General features: G+C 65.1%; 2 protein-coding genes across 3 annotated transcripts; both read right to left on the reverse strand.

Annotated features, from left to right (window-relative positions):
• Window positions 1-629: 629 nt before the first annotated feature.
• On the reverse strand, window positions 630-12,600 carry LCK (LCK proto-oncogene, Src family tyrosine kinase). Of its 2 annotated transcripts, XM_071576815.1 has the most exons (13): window positions 12,438-12,600; window positions 8,082-8,188; window positions 7,870-7,951; window positions 7,698-7,788; window positions 7,476-7,574; window positions 7,148-7,251; window positions 6,731-6,880; window positions 6,174-6,326; window positions 5,069-5,248; window positions 4,511-4,587; window positions 4,275-4,428; window positions 2,651-2,782; window positions 630-1,501 (listed from the first exon to the last, which is right to left on the reverse strand). In XM_071576815.1, exons 2-13 carry the CDS (start codon window positions 8,181-8,183, stop codon window positions 1,299-1,301), a joined length of 1,527 nt encoding a protein of 508 aa, XP_071432916.1. In that variant the 5' UTR covers window positions 8,184-8,188; window positions 12,438-12,600; the 3' UTR covers window positions 630-1,298. The 2 variants fall into 2 exon arrangements, with proteins under 2 accessions (XP_071432916.1, XP_071432914.1); XM_071576813.1 differs by having other exon boundaries at window positions 7,698-7,951.
• Window positions 12,601-13,768: 1,168 nt separating this feature from the next.
• FAM167B (family with sequence similarity 167 member B) lies at window positions 13,769-15,828 on the reverse strand. Its single transcript, XM_071576750.1, has 2 exons — window positions 14,985-15,828; window positions 13,769-14,308 (listed from the first exon to the last, which is right to left on the reverse strand). The coding sequence occupies exons 1-2, from the start codon at window positions 15,273-15,275 to the stop codon at window positions 14,045-14,047; spliced, it is 555 nt and encodes a 184-aa protein (XP_071432851.1). The 5' UTR covers window positions 15,276-15,828; the 3' UTR covers window positions 13,769-14,044.
• Between the last annotated feature and the right edge of the window lie 91 nt (window positions 15,829-15,919).

Below are 15,919 nucleotides of genomic sequence, written 5' to 3' on the forward strand. Positions count from 1 at the left end.
GAACCATTCGCCCCCCCCAGTGACTCCAGTACCCCCCAGTGACTCCCATTTCCTCCCCCCAAGTGACTCCCAATACCCTCCCAATGACTCCCAGTACCCCCCCAGTGACCCCCAGTACCCCCCCAGTGACTCTCGGTACCCCCCCAGTGACCCCCCAGTGCCCCCCCAGTGACTCTCAGTATCCCCCCAGTGACTCCCATTTCCTTCCCCCAAGTGACTCCCAATACCCTCCCAATGACTCCCAGTACCCCCCCAGTGACCCCCAGTACCCCCCCAGTGACTCTCGGTACCCCCCCAGTGACCCCCCAGTGCCCCCCCAGTGACTCTCAGTATCCCCCCAGTGACTCCCATTTCCTTCCCCCAAGTGACTCCCAATACCCTCCTAATGACTCCCAGTACTCCCCCAGTGACCCCCAGTACCCCCCCAATGACTTCCATTTTCCCTCCAGTGATTCCCATTTCCCCTCCAGTGACTCCCAGTATCCTCCCAGTGACTCCCAGTACCCTCCCAGTGACTCCCAGTACCCCCCAGTGACCCCCATCACCAGCAGCCCCCCCGGGTGGGTTGGTCCCAGTGGGGTCCATCACTGGTGGGCATCACCCCGAGTACCCACCTAAGGCAGCCCTGGCACTGCTGAAAAGGGCTTTATTTCCCCAAACCAGCTGTGGGTCCTGCAAATGCCATGGAGGGAGGAGAAGAAAGGACATCCCATGGCCAAGGGGGGACCTGCTGCTCCCAAGGGCTGGGGAGCTCCAAAGAGCTGCTGCTCCAAGGGCTGGAGAGCTCCAAATCTTTACTGTTGGACCAGGGGAGAGTCCACCAACACCCTGGGGTGATGTCCATGGGATCTGTGGGGGTCTGGTCCAGGACAGCATCACCAGCACCCCGGGGTGATGTCCATGATGTCCATGGGATCTGTGGGGTGTTGGTCTACAGGAGGATCCCCCAACACCCTGGGGTGATGTCCATGATGTCCGTGGGGTCTGTGAGGGTTTGGTGCAGGGAAGGACCCCCAGCACCCCAGGGTGATGTCCATGGGATCTGTGGGGAGTTGGTCCAGGGGAGGACCCCCAGCACCCTGGGGTGATGTCCATGATGTCCATGGGATCTGTGGGGTTTGGCCTAGGGCAGCATCACCAGCACCCCGGGGTGATGTCCATGATGTCCGTGGGTCTGTGGGGAGTTGGTCCAGGGAAGGACCCCCAACACCCCGGGGTGATGTCCATGATGTCCGTGGGTCTGTGGGGATCTGCTCCAGGACAGCCCCCCCAGCCCCCCGACACGGGGCTGTGCCCCCTCAGGGCTGCTGCTGGTACTGGCCCTCGGTGGCAGTGAAGAAGTCCTCGAGGACGCTCTTCATGTACTCGAAGGTGGGTCTCTCCTCGGGGCTCTCCCTCCAGCACTGTCGCATCAGCTCGTACAGCTCGGCCGGGCAGTTGTCCGGCTGCGGCATCCGGTACCCGCGCTCCAGGTTCTGGATCACCTCGGGGTTGGTCATCCCTGCCAGGCAAAGCACAGGGCTCAGTGTGGGACCACCCAGGGCTGGTCATCCCTGCCAGGGCAAAGCACAGGGCTCAGTGTGGGCCACCCTGGGGTTGGTCATCCCTGCCAGGGCAAAGCACAGGGCTCAGTGTGGGACCACCCAGGGCTGGTCATCCCTGCCAGGAGTTTGGTACCACCCCATGGATGGTCATCCCTGCCAGGACAATGCACAGGACTCAGTTTGGTACCACCCTATGGATGGTCATCCCTGCCAGGGCAAAGCACAGGGCTCAGTGTGGGACACCCAGGGCTGGTCATCCCTGCCAGGAGTTTGGTACCACCCTATGGATGGTCATCCCTGCCAGGACAATGCACAGGACTCAGTTTGGTACCACCCTATGGATGGTCATCCCTGCCAGGGCAAAGCACAGGGCTCAGTGTGGGGCCACTCTGGGGTTGCTCATCCCTGCCAGGAGTTTGGTACCACCCAGGGGTTGGTCATCCCTGCCAGGACAACATGTGGGATTCAACTGGGGTCATCCCCATGCCACAGGTACCACTCCGTGGATGGTCATCCCTGCCAGGACAACACACAGGTCTCAGTTTGGTACCACCCAGGGCTGGTCATCCCTGCCAGGAGTTTGGTACCACCCCACGGATGGTCATCCCTGCCAGGACAATGCACGGGACTCAGTTTGGTACCACCCTGGGGTTGGTCATCCCTGCCAGGACAACACACAGTAGTGAATTTTGGTCCCCTCATGTCACAGGTGCCACCCTGGGAATGCTCATCCCTGCCAGGACAGCACACAGGAGTGAATTTTGGTCCCCCCATCACAGGTACCACCCAGGGCTGGCAATCCCTGTCGGGACAGCACACAGGACTCAATCTGGTGCCACCCTGGGGTCAGTCACCCCTGCCAGGACACAGAACTGTGACACGGAATTGGGGTCACCACCCCACACTTTCAGCCCCCCATGGCGAAGCTCCCACCCCTTTTTGCTGCCCCCCAGTGCCCTCCAAGTGGCGTTTGGGTGGGCGGAGGGCAGGAGCCAGGCTGGCAGTGTGTGCGTGCGGGAGTGCATGTCCACACTCCTGGGCGTGCTCTGGTGTGCCAGCCCCGCTGCCACGGGAGAATCCTCCTCCAGCTGCCGGGAAATCCCGACCTGGATACGGGATCCGGCCGTAGGTGACGAGCTCGGTGAGCAGGATCCCGAAGGACCACACGTCCGACTTGATGGTGAACGTCCCGTAATTAATGGCCTCCGGCGCCGTCCACTTAATGGGGAATTTCGCCCCTGAAAGAACAGCGGGAGGGGAGGGAATGGAGAGTCCTGGCAGGGCTGGAGTCGCCCTCTGTGTTTAATCTGCTGTGACAACCCCGGCTCAGCCTCTGTCCCTGCTCTGGGATGAGCTGGCTTTGGTGGCATCCTGTGCCCCACTGCTGGGCTGTGGGCTGGCACTCCTGTTCCTGCTGTACCCCCCACCCAAGGCTGTCAGCCCACCAAAAGCAGGACTGGGTGGGCAAACAGGGCCCTGCAGCCCCCCATCCACCCGAGAGGAGAGAGATGGAGGAGGAAAAAGTGTCCCTGCAATTCCACTCTGCTCCCCCTCCTGCAGCTCCTGTCCCTCCAACTCCCCTCTGCTCCCTCTCCCTCACTCCCAGGGCCCCGTGGGGACCCCCAGGACAGGGTGGGGTGGGTGGGGGTCCCTCCTGCCCTGTCCCCAGGCTCTGTGCACCCCCGGGGCAGGGCGGGGTGGGTGGGGGTCCCTCCTGCCCTGTCTCCAGGCTCTGTGCACCCCCGGGGCAGGGTGGGGGTCCCTCCTGTGCTGTCTCCAGGCTCTGTGCACCCCCAGGGCAGGGTGGGGGTCCCTCCTGCCCTGTCCCCAGGCTCTGTGCACCCCCAGGGCAGGGTGGGGGTCCCTCCTGCCCTGTCCCCAGGCTCTGTGCACCCCCAGGGCAGGGCGGGGTGGGTGGGGGTCCCTCCTGCCCTGTCCCCAGGCTCTGTGCACCCCCAGGGACGCTGGAGTGGTTGGGGGTCCCTCCTCCTGCCCTGTCTCCAGGCTCTGTGCACCCCCGGGGCAGGGTGGGGGTCCCTCCTGCCCTGTCCCCAGGCTCTGTGCACCCCCGGGGCAGGGTGGGGGTCCCTCCTGTGCTGTCCCCAGGCTCTGTGCACCCCCGGGGCAGGGCGGGGTGGGTGGGGGTCCCTCCTGCCCTGTCCCCAGGCTCTGTGCACCCCCGGGGCAGGGTGGGGGTCCCTCCTGCCCTGTCCCCAGGCTCTGTGCACCCCCGGGGCAGGGTGGGGTCCCTCCTGCCCTGTCCCCAGGCTCTGTGCACCCCCAGGGCAGGGTGGGGGTCCCTCCTGCCCTGTCCCCAGGCTCTGTGCACCCCCGGGGCAGGGTGGGGGTCCCTCCTGCGCTGTCCCCAGGCTCTGTGCACCCCCGGGACAGGGTGGGGGTCCCTCCTGTGCTGTCCCCAGGCTCTGTGCACCCCCGGGGCAGGGTGGGGGTCCCTCCTGCCCTGTCCCCAGGCTCTGTGCACCCCCAGGGCAGGGCGGGGTGGGTGGGGGTCCCTCCTCCTGCCCTGTCCCCAGGCTCTGTGCACCCCCAGGGCAGGGTGGGGGTCCCTCCTCCTGCCCTGTCCCCAGGCTCTGTGCACCCCCGGGGCAGGGTGGGGGTCCCTCCTGTGCTGTCCCCAGGCTCTGTGCACCCCCGGGGCAGGGTGGGGGTCCCTCCTGCCCTGTCCCCAGGCTCTGTGCACCCCCGGGGCAGGGCGAGCTGGGCTCCCACCCTCTCGAGCCGTGTACTCGTTGTCCTCGATGAGTCTGGCCAGCCCAAAGTCGGCGATTTTGCAGCACAGGGTGTCCGAGACCAGGATGTTGGCAGCCCTCAGGTCCCGGTGGATGTAGTTCTTGGCCTCGATGAAGGCCATGCCTTCAGCAATCTGTAATTTGGGGGGATTGCAATTAGCTCCAGCCCCACAGAGAGCCCTCCCAGTGCCAGCCCCGTGGCTCTGCCCCCCTCACCTGCGCAGCCATGTCCAGCAGTTTGTGGATGCTGAGCTTGACTCCTTCTGAGGTCTTGAGGAAGTCCACGAGGCTGCCTGCAGAGAGGGCAGCAGGTCTGAGCAGCAAACACCAGGCACTGGCACCCACTGCAACCCAAACCGTGGGGCTGGGGAGCTCAGAGCCCCCCAGGGAGGGGAGCAGGAGAGGGTGGGCAGCAGAACACTCTTCCTGCAAGGTCCTTCTCCCCTCTTTTATCCTCAAGCTCCTGGTGGAGGGAGAGGTAAAGGCAGAGCATGGCAGGGATGCCCAAAGTGGCCTGAGGCTGGATGGGACAGCCAGGAACTGAAGGAACTGAAGGACTACTGGACTTTTGGGACTGTCCAGGTGCTGGTGGAGTCCCCACCCCAAAACTGTCCCCAGTGCTCTGGGCTGGAGGACAAGCTGGGCATTGGTCACAGGTCAGACTCAACCTCAGAGGTGTTTTCCCACCTAAATGACCCTGTGGCTGTGTGGCCACAGCTCCTCCCAGCCCCCAGCCCTCCCCACCCCGGGTGGGCAGTGCCTGGGTGCTCTCACCCTTCTCCATGTACTCGGTGATGATGTAGATGGGCTCCTTGGTGACCACGGCGTAGAGACGCACCAGCCGCGGGTGCTGCAGGTTCTTCATCAGGTTGGCCTCGGCCAGGAAGGCGCTGGGGGACATGCTGCCAGCCTTCAGGCTCTTCACTGCCACCTTCGTGTGCCCGTTGTAGAAGCCTGGAGAGATGGGAAGAGCGGGATGAGGAGAGGGACCCATCACCAGGCACAGCCAGGGGACAGGTGGCACCAGCAGTGCCAGCCAAGGGGCCAGTGTGGGGGCTGCTCTGTGGGTCTGGAGCACCCCAAGCCAAGACTGCAGGAGGAAGAGATGTTGGAGATTGGTTGGAGGCTGCAGAGGTTGGCTGGAGATCGACCCTCCACTGGCACTCCATCCAGGCAGTGGCACAGGGATGTGGGATGGGAGAGGGGGAAGCTTGGGCTGCTCTTGTGAGCCAGAGAGGCCCCAGGGCTGCCCAGCTCTCCCTTAGCACAGGAGCCTTGTGGAAGGCCGTGGTCCCACACCTGGGGCTGTGCTGGCTGCTCTGGGGGAGATCCCTGCTGGATCCCTCCCATCCCGAGGATGCCACAGGGCTGGCTGGCACTGCCCACACCGGAGCCTCACCCAGGAGGAGGAATCACAGAATCATAGAGTGAACTGGGCTGGAAGAGACCTCTGAGACCATCAAGACCAACCACTGATCCAACCCCACTCTGATCACCAGATCATGACACTGTCACGTCCAGTCTCACCTTAAAAACCTCCAGGGCTGGAGAATCCACCCCCTCTCTGGGCAGCCCATTCCAATCCCTGAGCACTCTCTCTGCAAAGAATTTCTTTCTAATATCCAACCTAAACCTCCCCTGGCAGAGCTCAAGCTGTGCTCTCCTGTTCTCCTGCTGAGTGCCTGGGAGAAGAGACCAACACCCGCCTGGCTACAACCCCTGCCAGGGAGTTCCAGACAGTGCTGAGGTCACCTCTGAGCCTCCTCTTCTCCAGGCTGAACACCCCCAGCTCCCTCAGCCTCTCCCCACAGGATTTGTGTTCCAGTCCCTTCACCAGCCTCGTTGCCCTTCTCTGGAGCCCCATCTCGACCCAACTCACCCATCCAGACCTCTCCAAACTGCCCCGCTCCCAGTTTCTCCACCAGCTTCAGTGACTCCCTCGGCACCTCCCACTCGTCCTGCCACCACGGCTTCTGCGGCTTCTGCGTCCGGCACGGCTTGCCCAGGCGGGTGCAGAGCCCGTCCGAGCTGCCTGGGGGGTCAGGGGGAGGCAGAGCCGGGCTCAGGGGGAGGCAGAGCCGGGCTCAGGGGGAGGCAGAGGCACCAGGAGCCTGGCACAGGGCAAGGGCTTGGCTGGGGCACAGCAGCAGCATGTCCTGCTCATCCCATCCCATCCCACCCCAACCCACTCCATCCCATCCCATCCCATCCATCCCACTCCATCCCATCCCCATCCTGTCCAATTCTGGGCCATTCCCATCCCATTCCCATTTCACCCTGTCCTATCCCATCCTGCCCCTCTACCATTCTCATCCCATCCAATCCTGTCCCATCCTACTCCCACCCCATCCCGCCCCATTCCCACCCCATTCCCACCCCATCCCGCCCCATCCCACCCCATCCCGCCCCATTCCCGCCCCCCGGCCCTGCCCCTACGCGTGTAGTGCTGCACCAGCTCCCTGAGGCTGCCGAAGGGGGCGCGGGGGGAGATGTAGAAGCCGCCGCTGTCCAAGTTCCGGATCTTGTAGTGCTTGACCGTCTCTCCCTGGGTCTCGTCCAGGTCCCGCACGGACAGCGAGTACGAGCCTGGGCACGGGGGACCGTGTGGGACCCCGACACCTCACCCAGGGCACCGTGTGGGACCCTGACACCCCTCCCGGGGCACCGTGTGGGACCCCAACTCCCCTCCCGGGGCACCGTGTGGGACCCCGACACCCCTCCCGGGGCACCGTGTGGGATCCCAACACCCCTCCCAGGGCCCCCAACACCCCTCCCAGGGCATCATTTGGGACCCCCACACCCCTCCCAGGGCCTCTCCCAGTGCTGGTGGCAGGAGCTGCCCTCGGGTGGCACCTTTGGAGGTCTCGCTCTCCCGGATGAGGAAGGAGCCGTGTGTGTTGCCCGAGGCCAGGAGTTGCCGCTCCGCGTCCTTGCGGCTGATGTTCTTGAAGAACCACCTGGGCAGGGGCAGGGGTGGGGGGGATCAGGCTGTGCCTTCACCCACCAGCACTTTTGAGGTCACTCCTGGCTCTGCCCCCCCGTGCCAGGACATCCCCCCGTGCCAGGACATGCCCCCCCGTGCCAGGACACTCCCCCCGTGCCAGGACAATCCCCCCCGTGCCAGGACTTGCCCCCCGTGCCAGGACATCCCCCCCCGTGCCAGGACATGCCCCCCACTCACGGCTCGGGCTCCAGGCTGTTCACCACGGCCACGAAGTTGAAGGGGATCAATCCCTCCTGCCCCGTGGTGAGCGACTGTGCTTTCCACCACTCCCCATTCCTGCAAGGACACAGCGGGGTGAGACCTCCCCAGGTGCCAGGACCCTGCACAGACCCCCCCAGCAGCCCGGGAGCCGCGGGGCTGTGCCAGGATGGGTGCTGGGCACGGTTGGTGCTCGCTCACTCTTCCAGGACACGGAGCTTCTCTCCCTTCCGCAGCCCCAGGTCCCCGTCGTGCTTGGGCTCGTAGTTGTACAGGGCCACCACCAGCTTCTCTGGGGGGACAAGCAGAGGGACAGGGTGGGAGTGGCTGGTTTGGGGGTGCCCCTGCTGCTCCCTGCCCTGCCAGGCCTCACCTTGCACGGGGGAACACGGTGGGGACGAGGACTCGTAGGACACCAGAGGGTCTCGTACCTCGGAGCCGTTGCGGATCAGCCTCTGCCAGGGGTGAGGAGCCCCATTAGCCCTCACCTCCCAGGGCTTGGCCACCTCCAGAGGTGTTTGGCCACTCCCTGGCCACCTCCAGAGGTGTTTGGCCACCAGGATGGAGGTGTTTGCCCGTCCTCACCTGGCGCTTGCTGTCGGGCTCGATGGGGTAATTGCAGTGCTCACAAATGTCGATGTTCTCGATCCAGTCCTCGTCATAGTCTGAGCTGCAGCAGCAGCCCATGGTGCCTGGGGGGCAGAGGTGGTGAGGGCAGCCTTGGCACCCCCAGCCTGGACACCCCCAGCCTTGGCACCCCAGCCTGGGCACCCCCAGCCTGGACACTCCCAGCCTGGGCACCCCCAGCATGGGCACCCCCAGCCTGGGCATAACCAGCCTTGGGACCCTCAGCCTTGGGACCCTCAGCCTGGGCACCCCCAGCTTTGGCACCCCCAGCCTGGACACCCCCAGCCTGGGCACCCCCAGCCTGGGCATCACCAGCTTTGGGACCCTCAGCCTGGGCACCCCCAGCCTGGGCACCCCTGGCATCCCCAGCCTTGGGACCCTCAGCCTTGGCACCCCCAGCTTTGGCACCCCCAGCCTGGGCATCCCCAGCCTGGGCAACTCCAGCCTGGACAGCCCCAGCTTTGGCACCCCCAGCCTGGGCATCACCAGCCTTGGGACCCTCAGCCTTGGCACCCCCAGCCTCGTCTCTCCTCCTGCTCCAGCACATCCCCATCCCTCCCTCCCTCCCTCCATCCATCCATCCCTCCATCCGTCCCTCCATCCATCCGGTTTCCCACACGGCCTGGCCCACCCTGCACACTCCTCAGCTGACCTGGGCACATCCTCTGCCTCTCTGTCATCAGCCTTTATTTCCTCCTGATTTATCCTGGCTTTGTTAATTAAAACCACTGAAGGTAATTAGTCCCCAGCCTGAGGCTCCTCTTTCCCTGTGTCCCACCCACCTCCATCCTCCCCTTGGGCTGATCCTTCTGTTCTCTATCCAGGTAACAACCCAATCATTAATATCCCACTCACAATTAACACACTCGTGCTGCAGCTCACGTCTAACGAGGTTTGGCTGGACGTGGCACCTCCCGTGGTGGGAGGGGGATGTGGGCACTGCCCACACACCCCGGGTGGCCTCTGATTTCCGTCTCCCTTGGGTGCTCATCCTCCCCCCACATCCCCCCCATTCCTGCTGCATCTGGGGTGTCCTTGACCCCCCACCCTGTCCCGGGACCCCCCACGCTGAGCCCCCCGGGAGCCCCAGGCTGGAGGCTCAGCCCTGGGCACACAGAACTGGCATGGGGCTGTGCCAGTGCCCCCAACACCTTCACAGAATCCCAGACTGTTCTGAGTTGGGAGGGACCCCCAAGGATCATCGAGTCCAAGTCAGTGGCCCACACAGGGGATTGAACCCATGACCTTGGCATTGTTACAACCAAGTTTTAACCAGCGTGGGCACTGGTGGCACAAGGGGGCTCTGCAAACCACACCGGGCTCCTCTGGCCTTCCAGAGGATGCTAATCATGGCACAGAGCCAGGAGCCTTCCAGAGGATGCCAATCATGGCAGAGAACTGGGAGCCTTCCAGAGGATGCCAATCATGGCACAGAACTGGGAGCCTTCCAGAGGATGCCAATCATGGCACAGAGCCAGGAGCCTTCCAGAGGATGCCAATCATGGCACAGAACTGGGAGCCTTCCAGAGGATGCCAATCATGGCACAGAGCCAGGAGCCTTCCAGAGGATGCCAGTCATGGCCCAGCCCCGGGAGCCCTCGTGTGGGACCGGCTGCCCACGGCCCCGGAAAAGGCTCTTCCGCAGAATCCCCCACACCCACACGGCCGGGATTTGGCTGCACCAAGGCCTGCCCTCCAAGCCCTGCCCTCCAGGCTCGGCTCTGGGGGCTCTCTGAGGGCTCTCTGGGGGCTCTCTGGGGGCCCTCTGGGGGCTCTCTGGGGGTCCTGGTGTGGTTTCTGCTGGCTCTGGAGTCACCACGAGCCTCCCCAGCTGTGCCTGGCCCAGCACCCAAACCAGCGGCTGCTGCGCCAGCACCGGGTGGGAGCCCTGATCTGGCACTGAGGGGTGCAAGGGTGAGGGTCCCCAACCCCTCCTGGTGCCCAGCTGAGCCCTGGGAGAGGCTCTGCTGGGAGCCAGACTGGCACTGCTGGCACCGCTTTGTCCCCAGTTTCCAGCCATTGCAGGCTGAGGTTTCATCACGTAAATCCACCCCCTTCCGTGTTGCTGTGGGGCTTTGTTTGAGTGGGGACACAGGGAAAAGCCTCACTGGGGGTCCCCAGGGTGGCATCAGGGTCCCCAGGGTGGCATCAGGGTCCTCAGGGTGGGTCCAGGGTCCCCAGGGTGCTGCCAGCCCCAGTGTCACCAGCCTCAGCCAGAGGATGGTGCCAGTCAGAGCCCCCCAACCTGCACTCCCAGGGCTGGTTTTGCAGACCAGGAACCCCCTCCCTTGGGTTCACAGTTGGCAGGGACATGGGGACCATGCCCACGGTGCCACCTCAGGGTGCCCAGCACCACAGTGGCCAAAGGGAACAGGTGAGTGGCAATTTTGGCAAGGAGAAAACACAGATGAGTGCCCACCCCATGCTTTGGGCACTTGTGCTAAAAACCACCCTGGTACCTTCAGCTCCTCATGCCACCCATTTGGGACCTCACTCTGGCACCCAAAAAGGGGCTCAGCCACACTGGGCAGGAGGGGCAGGCAGGGCCACAGCAATGCCCATCCCTGTGCCCAGCAGAGGAGAAGCCCCGACCTTCAGGCACCTTCCCCGAGGCCCCGAGCGGTGCCAGGAGGTGTTTTTTCCTCCCTGGGTGTGGAGGGAGGTGCCGGGTTGTGCTTTTTTCTCGCAGCCACCGCGGACTTTCCCCGGCAGCTCCTCCACCTGCCAGGGAAGGGCTGTTTGAAGTTCTCTCGGTGGCTCCATCTGTGCAACCGAATTTCTGCTGCGGAGGTGCCTGGGGGGGCCCTGTGGGTGCCCCTGCCCCGTGCCCAGCGTGTGCCCAGGGGCTGTGCAAGGCTGTCCCAGCGTGTCCCTGTGTGTGCCACCCCCTGGCTTTGCTCTGGGGTGTGTTTGGGCCCCTCTGACTCCCTGTCTTGGGCCGGCCCTTCCGCCCACACTGCTCTGGCCAGCCCAGTTGGTTTGTCCACCAGTGTGGGTGGGTGTGGGCAGTGCTGAAGGCTGGGCTGACCCATCCCTGGTGCTCCTCAAGGTTCACCTCAGTGTCCCCAAGCCAGCTGTGACCCACTGGCCATCCTGCCCTGCACTGGCACAGCCTGGCAGTGACACAAAGCACCAAAGTTGCCATTGCAGGACGGGGTTTGTGCTGAGGCAGCAGCAGAAACGGGTCTGACTCAGCCTCTGAACCCCCAAACGGGTCAGTCTCAGCCTCTAAACCCCCAAAATGGGTCTGTCTCAGCCTCTGAACCCCCAAAATGGGTCAGTCTCAGCCTCTAAACCCCCCAAACGGGTCAGTCTCAGCCTCTGAACCCCCAAACAGGTCAGTCTCAGCCTCTGAACCCCCAAAACGGGTCAGTCTCAGCCTCTGAACCCCCAAACGGGTCTGACTCAGCCTCTGAACCCCCAAACGGGTCAGTCTCAGCCTCTAAACCCCCAAACGGGTCTGTCTCAGCCTCTGAACCCCCAAACGGGTCAGTCTCAGCCTCTAAACCCCCAAAATGGGTCTGTCTCAGCCTCTGAACCCCCAAACGGGTCAGTCTCAGCCTCTGAACCCCCAAACGGGTCAGTCTCAGCCTCTAAACCCCCAAAATGGGTCTGTCTCAGCCTCTGAACCCCCAAACGGGTCAGTCTCAGCCTCTGAACCTCCAAACGGGTCAGTCTCAGCCTCTGAACCCCCAAAACGGGTCTGTCTCAGCCTCTGAACCCCCAAACGGGTCAGTCTCAGCCTCTAAACCCCCAAAATGGGTCTGTCTCAGCCTCTGAACCCCCAAACGGGTCAGTCTCAGCCTCTGAACCCCCAAACGGGCCAGTCTCAGCCTCTGAACCCCCAAAACGGGTCTGTCTCAGCCTCTGAGCCCCCAAACGGGTCAGTCTCAGCCTATGAACCCCCAAACGGGTCTGACTCAGCCTCTGAGCCCCCAAAAGGGGCAACAGCCCCCAGACCAGCCCTGAGCTGCTGCCTGTCCCTGCACTGCCCTCACCCCCAGCCCTGGGGACAAAACTCCCCCTCTGCCCTGGAAATGGGGACTTGGGACCAGCCCAGTGAGGGGGTTGGTGCTCCCACCCTGGGCAGGACCCCCAGGTGGGCAGAGGGCACTGGCACAGTGGCTTTCACCCCAGCTGGGTGGGCACAGAGGAATGGGGGGCACAGGCTGAACTCCCCCAGCACTCACATCCCCCCCACAACCACCAAACCCCCCTTTCCCCCCCTCCGGGGGACCCCCCAGTGTCACAGGCACCAGGGGGGTGCCCACCCACCCCTGGATGGCACAGACCTCCCATCCCCCCCGGTCTTACCTGCGGGCAGCGAGGTGAGGACCAGGCTGTGTCAGCCCGCCATGCCCTGGCAGCGCTGCCCACCCTGCTCAGGTGCTGCCCATGGCGCGGGGGGCACAGCGAGGACCCCCGGGCCGGGCCGGGCCGTGCTGCCCCGCTCCGCTCCCGCTCCGCCTGCGCCGATTTCCTGCCTGCACAGCGAACCCTCGAGCAGCAGCTTCGCAGCTCGCCCCGACCGCAAGAGCGGGTGACAAACCCCGAGGGCTTCCTGCCATCCTGCCCCCCCCCCCGAGGGTCCCGAGCCCGCTGCCCTCTCAGCCCGGCGGTGCCCGGACCCTCAGCGGGGTCCCACGGGGTGGCAGAGGGGACAGACACAGCCAGGGAGGTGTCACCTGCTGCCCAAGCCCCCCGGTCCCCTGGGCTGTCCCCTCCCCGGGGCTCAGGTTGGCAGTTCCCAGCACCAGCTGGCCCTGATCCCAACACCTATTGTGGGACTCATCCTGCACCCCACAGACCCACTCTGGCTGTCACCTCTGTGTCACCACAGGCCACAGGGACACTCGGGGACACTCGGGGACACTCAGTGACCCTGCCAGGCTGCCAGCCCCGTGTTTGGGGCCAGCTCAGAGCAGAACAACCACAACCCCATTGTCTTGGCTTCTGAGATCAAACACGAAGCCACAGGTGAGGCACAGGAAGCTCAGCTGAGTCAGGGGGTCTGGGGCAGCCTGGGGGGCACGGGCAGCCTGGGGGGCATGGGCAACCTGGGGGGCACGGGCAGACTGGGGGGCACGGGCAGCCTGGGGGGCTGGGGCAGCCTGGGGGGCACGGGCAGACTGGGGGGCACGGGCAGCCTGGGGGGCACGGACAGCCTGGGGGGCATGGGCAGCCTGGGGGACTGGGGCAGCCTGGGGGGCTGGGGCAGTCTGGGGGGCTGGGGCAGTCTGGGGGACTGGGGCAGCCTGGGGGACTGGGGCAGCCTGGGGGGCTGGGGCAGTCTGGGGGACTGGGGCAGCCTGGGGGGCACGGGCAGCCTGAGGGGTACGGACAGCCTGGGGGACTGGGGCAGCCTGGGGGGCACGGGCAGCCTGGGGGGCACGGGCAGCCTCTACCCACGTCCTGGGAAGGAGAACAGCTCCAAAATAATCCCTGGGTCATCCCAAAGCTTCCCTGGGTCTCCCTGTGTCCCCCCTGGCACTGTTTGCTCACAGTCTGCTGGGAAGTCACATCCCAGGTGGCATCTTGTGCTGGCACCTCCCCAGTCCCCACAGCCAAGGGCCGGGAGCCACATCTGGGGGGCAGGAAGGGGCATTAAAGTACAGAAAACACACCAGCTCTCACCTTTACCTCCTTTTATTCCCCCTCAAAGGGCCACGCCCAACATTTCCCACCATGCTTGACCCCCCATCCTCAGGGACAGGCCCCCAAAACACCCCTGGGGGGGTGGCATTGTCCGGGTGTCACCACAGCGTGGCACTGCCCCCCGAGCTGGGCTGGCAGCACCGCCCTCAGCTCCGCCTGCCCCGAGTGCTGGGGGGCTTGGGGAGGGGTCCCCAGCACTGAGGGGTTGGGGAGGGGTCCCCCAGCCCTGCCAGCTCCCGGTGCCCCCGGGGGTGCCCGCCCGGGGCTCAGCAGAGCGAGAAGCGGCGGGAGTTGATGTTCATGCGGGTGACCCCGATGTGCTTGAGGGGCGTGGAGAGCAGGAAGGCGGCCCTGGGGGGGATGGTGCACAGCAGGTCCGAGTCTTCCTCGCAGCCCTCGAGGCCGAAGGTGGCATCGTCCAGCATCTCCTTGTGCTGGTGACAGGCTTGCTCCACCTTGAGGCGGTGCAGCCGTGCCCGCAGGCGCAGCAGCTGCTGTGCCAGGCGCTGGTCCACAGCCTGCATCTCCCTCTGCAGGGCACAGGGGGCAGGGGTGGAGCGGGACCCACCCCGGGGCAGCCGCCTGGCACCAGCGAGGGGGCTTGGCAGGGAGCAAACCCACCGGGGACCACCCTCACGCACCGTCCTGGAGCGGGCACAGTGCCCGTGCTGGGGTCAGATGGCCCCGGGTTTGTACCCACAGATGCCCCGGGTTTGTACCCACAGATGGCCCCGGGTTTGTACCCACAGATGTCCCGGGTTTGTACCCACGTGGCTGTTGCTGCCTTAGGGACAGGCCATGGGGTGCCCCACAACACCCTGTCCCCATGGGGTGGTGGCATTTCCCCTGGCATTGCCCTGGGAGCACCACGCTCAGCTCTGCCTGCCCAAGGCCTGTCCTGAGGGATTTCGGTGCCACCCTGTGAAGGCCACCACGTGCCACATCAATCTGTCACCTGCCACCCGCAGAGCTGGCAGGGGGGTGACAATCGCAGCCCCCCCAGTGCTGTGAGGGGACAGGGGCAGAGCTGTGGCACTGCAGAGCCACACGTGCCCTGCAGAAGTGCCCGCGCACCCACCAAGCCGGGCAAAGGAGCAGAGCCCCCCTGACCCTGCCGTGTGCCCTCACTGGTGGGTGGGCCGGGCACGGGGGTCACTGAGCCCCTCTCAGTCCTTGCCCACCCCTCATCCATCACCAGCCACTCACCAGCTCCGTCCTGAGCCACTCCAGCGCCAACTCCATGGTGGCAAAGCCGCAGACGCCGCTGCCCTGCAGGTCCTGGGGGTGCCCCTGGCCCTGCTCAGCCCCCCAGTGCCCCCCGGGGGGCCGCGTGCCCCAGCGCTGCCCCCTCACCCGCGCCTCCCACTCCAGGTAGGAGGGTCTGCGGGTCTGCAGCTTCAGCTTGGCCGTCAGCGCCTTCACACTGTCCAGGGTCTGCTCCTCCCAGGTGGGCTCCTCCTCCCCCAGCTCCCTGAACTTCAGCTGCCCGAGGGCCATGGTGGGACCCACCAACCCTGGGGGGTGCCCTCTGCCCACCCAGCCCTCTGCCCTGGCCACGACCACCCACCCAGGCACTCGCTGCCCAGCCGTGCCCGATTCCCGGCTATTTATCCACCCCCGAGGACAATTCCGATGGGCAGGAATTTCCTTATCCCGAGGAGTGCAAAGGACGAGGGATTTTTTTATTTATTCCATGTTGTTGTGGGGGTTTTTGTTTTCCTTTCCTTTTCTTCTCATTTTTAGCATCTTTGTGTCCGGCTGGGAGGGACTCCCCGTTCCCGGACAGAGTTCACCGGGCCCGGAGGAGCGGGAATGGCTCATCCCCGGGCGCAGCAGCCCGGGGGGAGCCCAAAAAAAGCCCAAGGAAGGAAAAACAAGCCGGGGGGGGCACAGGGGGCAGCCGGGGTCCCGCTCCCGGCCGGGACCTTAAGGTGGAACGGGGCGGGGATGTTTCCTCTGCCCGCTCCCCCGTGCCCCGCGGGGTGCCAGGGGCAGCAGCGCCGGCTCCTGGATCTTACCTGTGTCCCACGGGTCTCACCTGCCCCGCGGACTCGCCCCCCGACCCCTCCAGCGCCCCCAGAGTGCCCCCCCTCCCCAAACACCTCGCGATGCCAGCCATGCCAGCCATGCCCCGTGTCCCC

Source organism: Pithys albifrons, chromosome 24, assembly GCF_047495875.1.
Source record: "Pithys albifrons albifrons isolate INPA30051 chromosome 24, PitAlb_v1, whole genome shotgun sequence".
Taxonomy (NCBI): domain Eukaryota; kingdom Metazoa; phylum Chordata; class Aves; order Passeriformes; family Thamnophilidae; genus Pithys; species Pithys albifrons.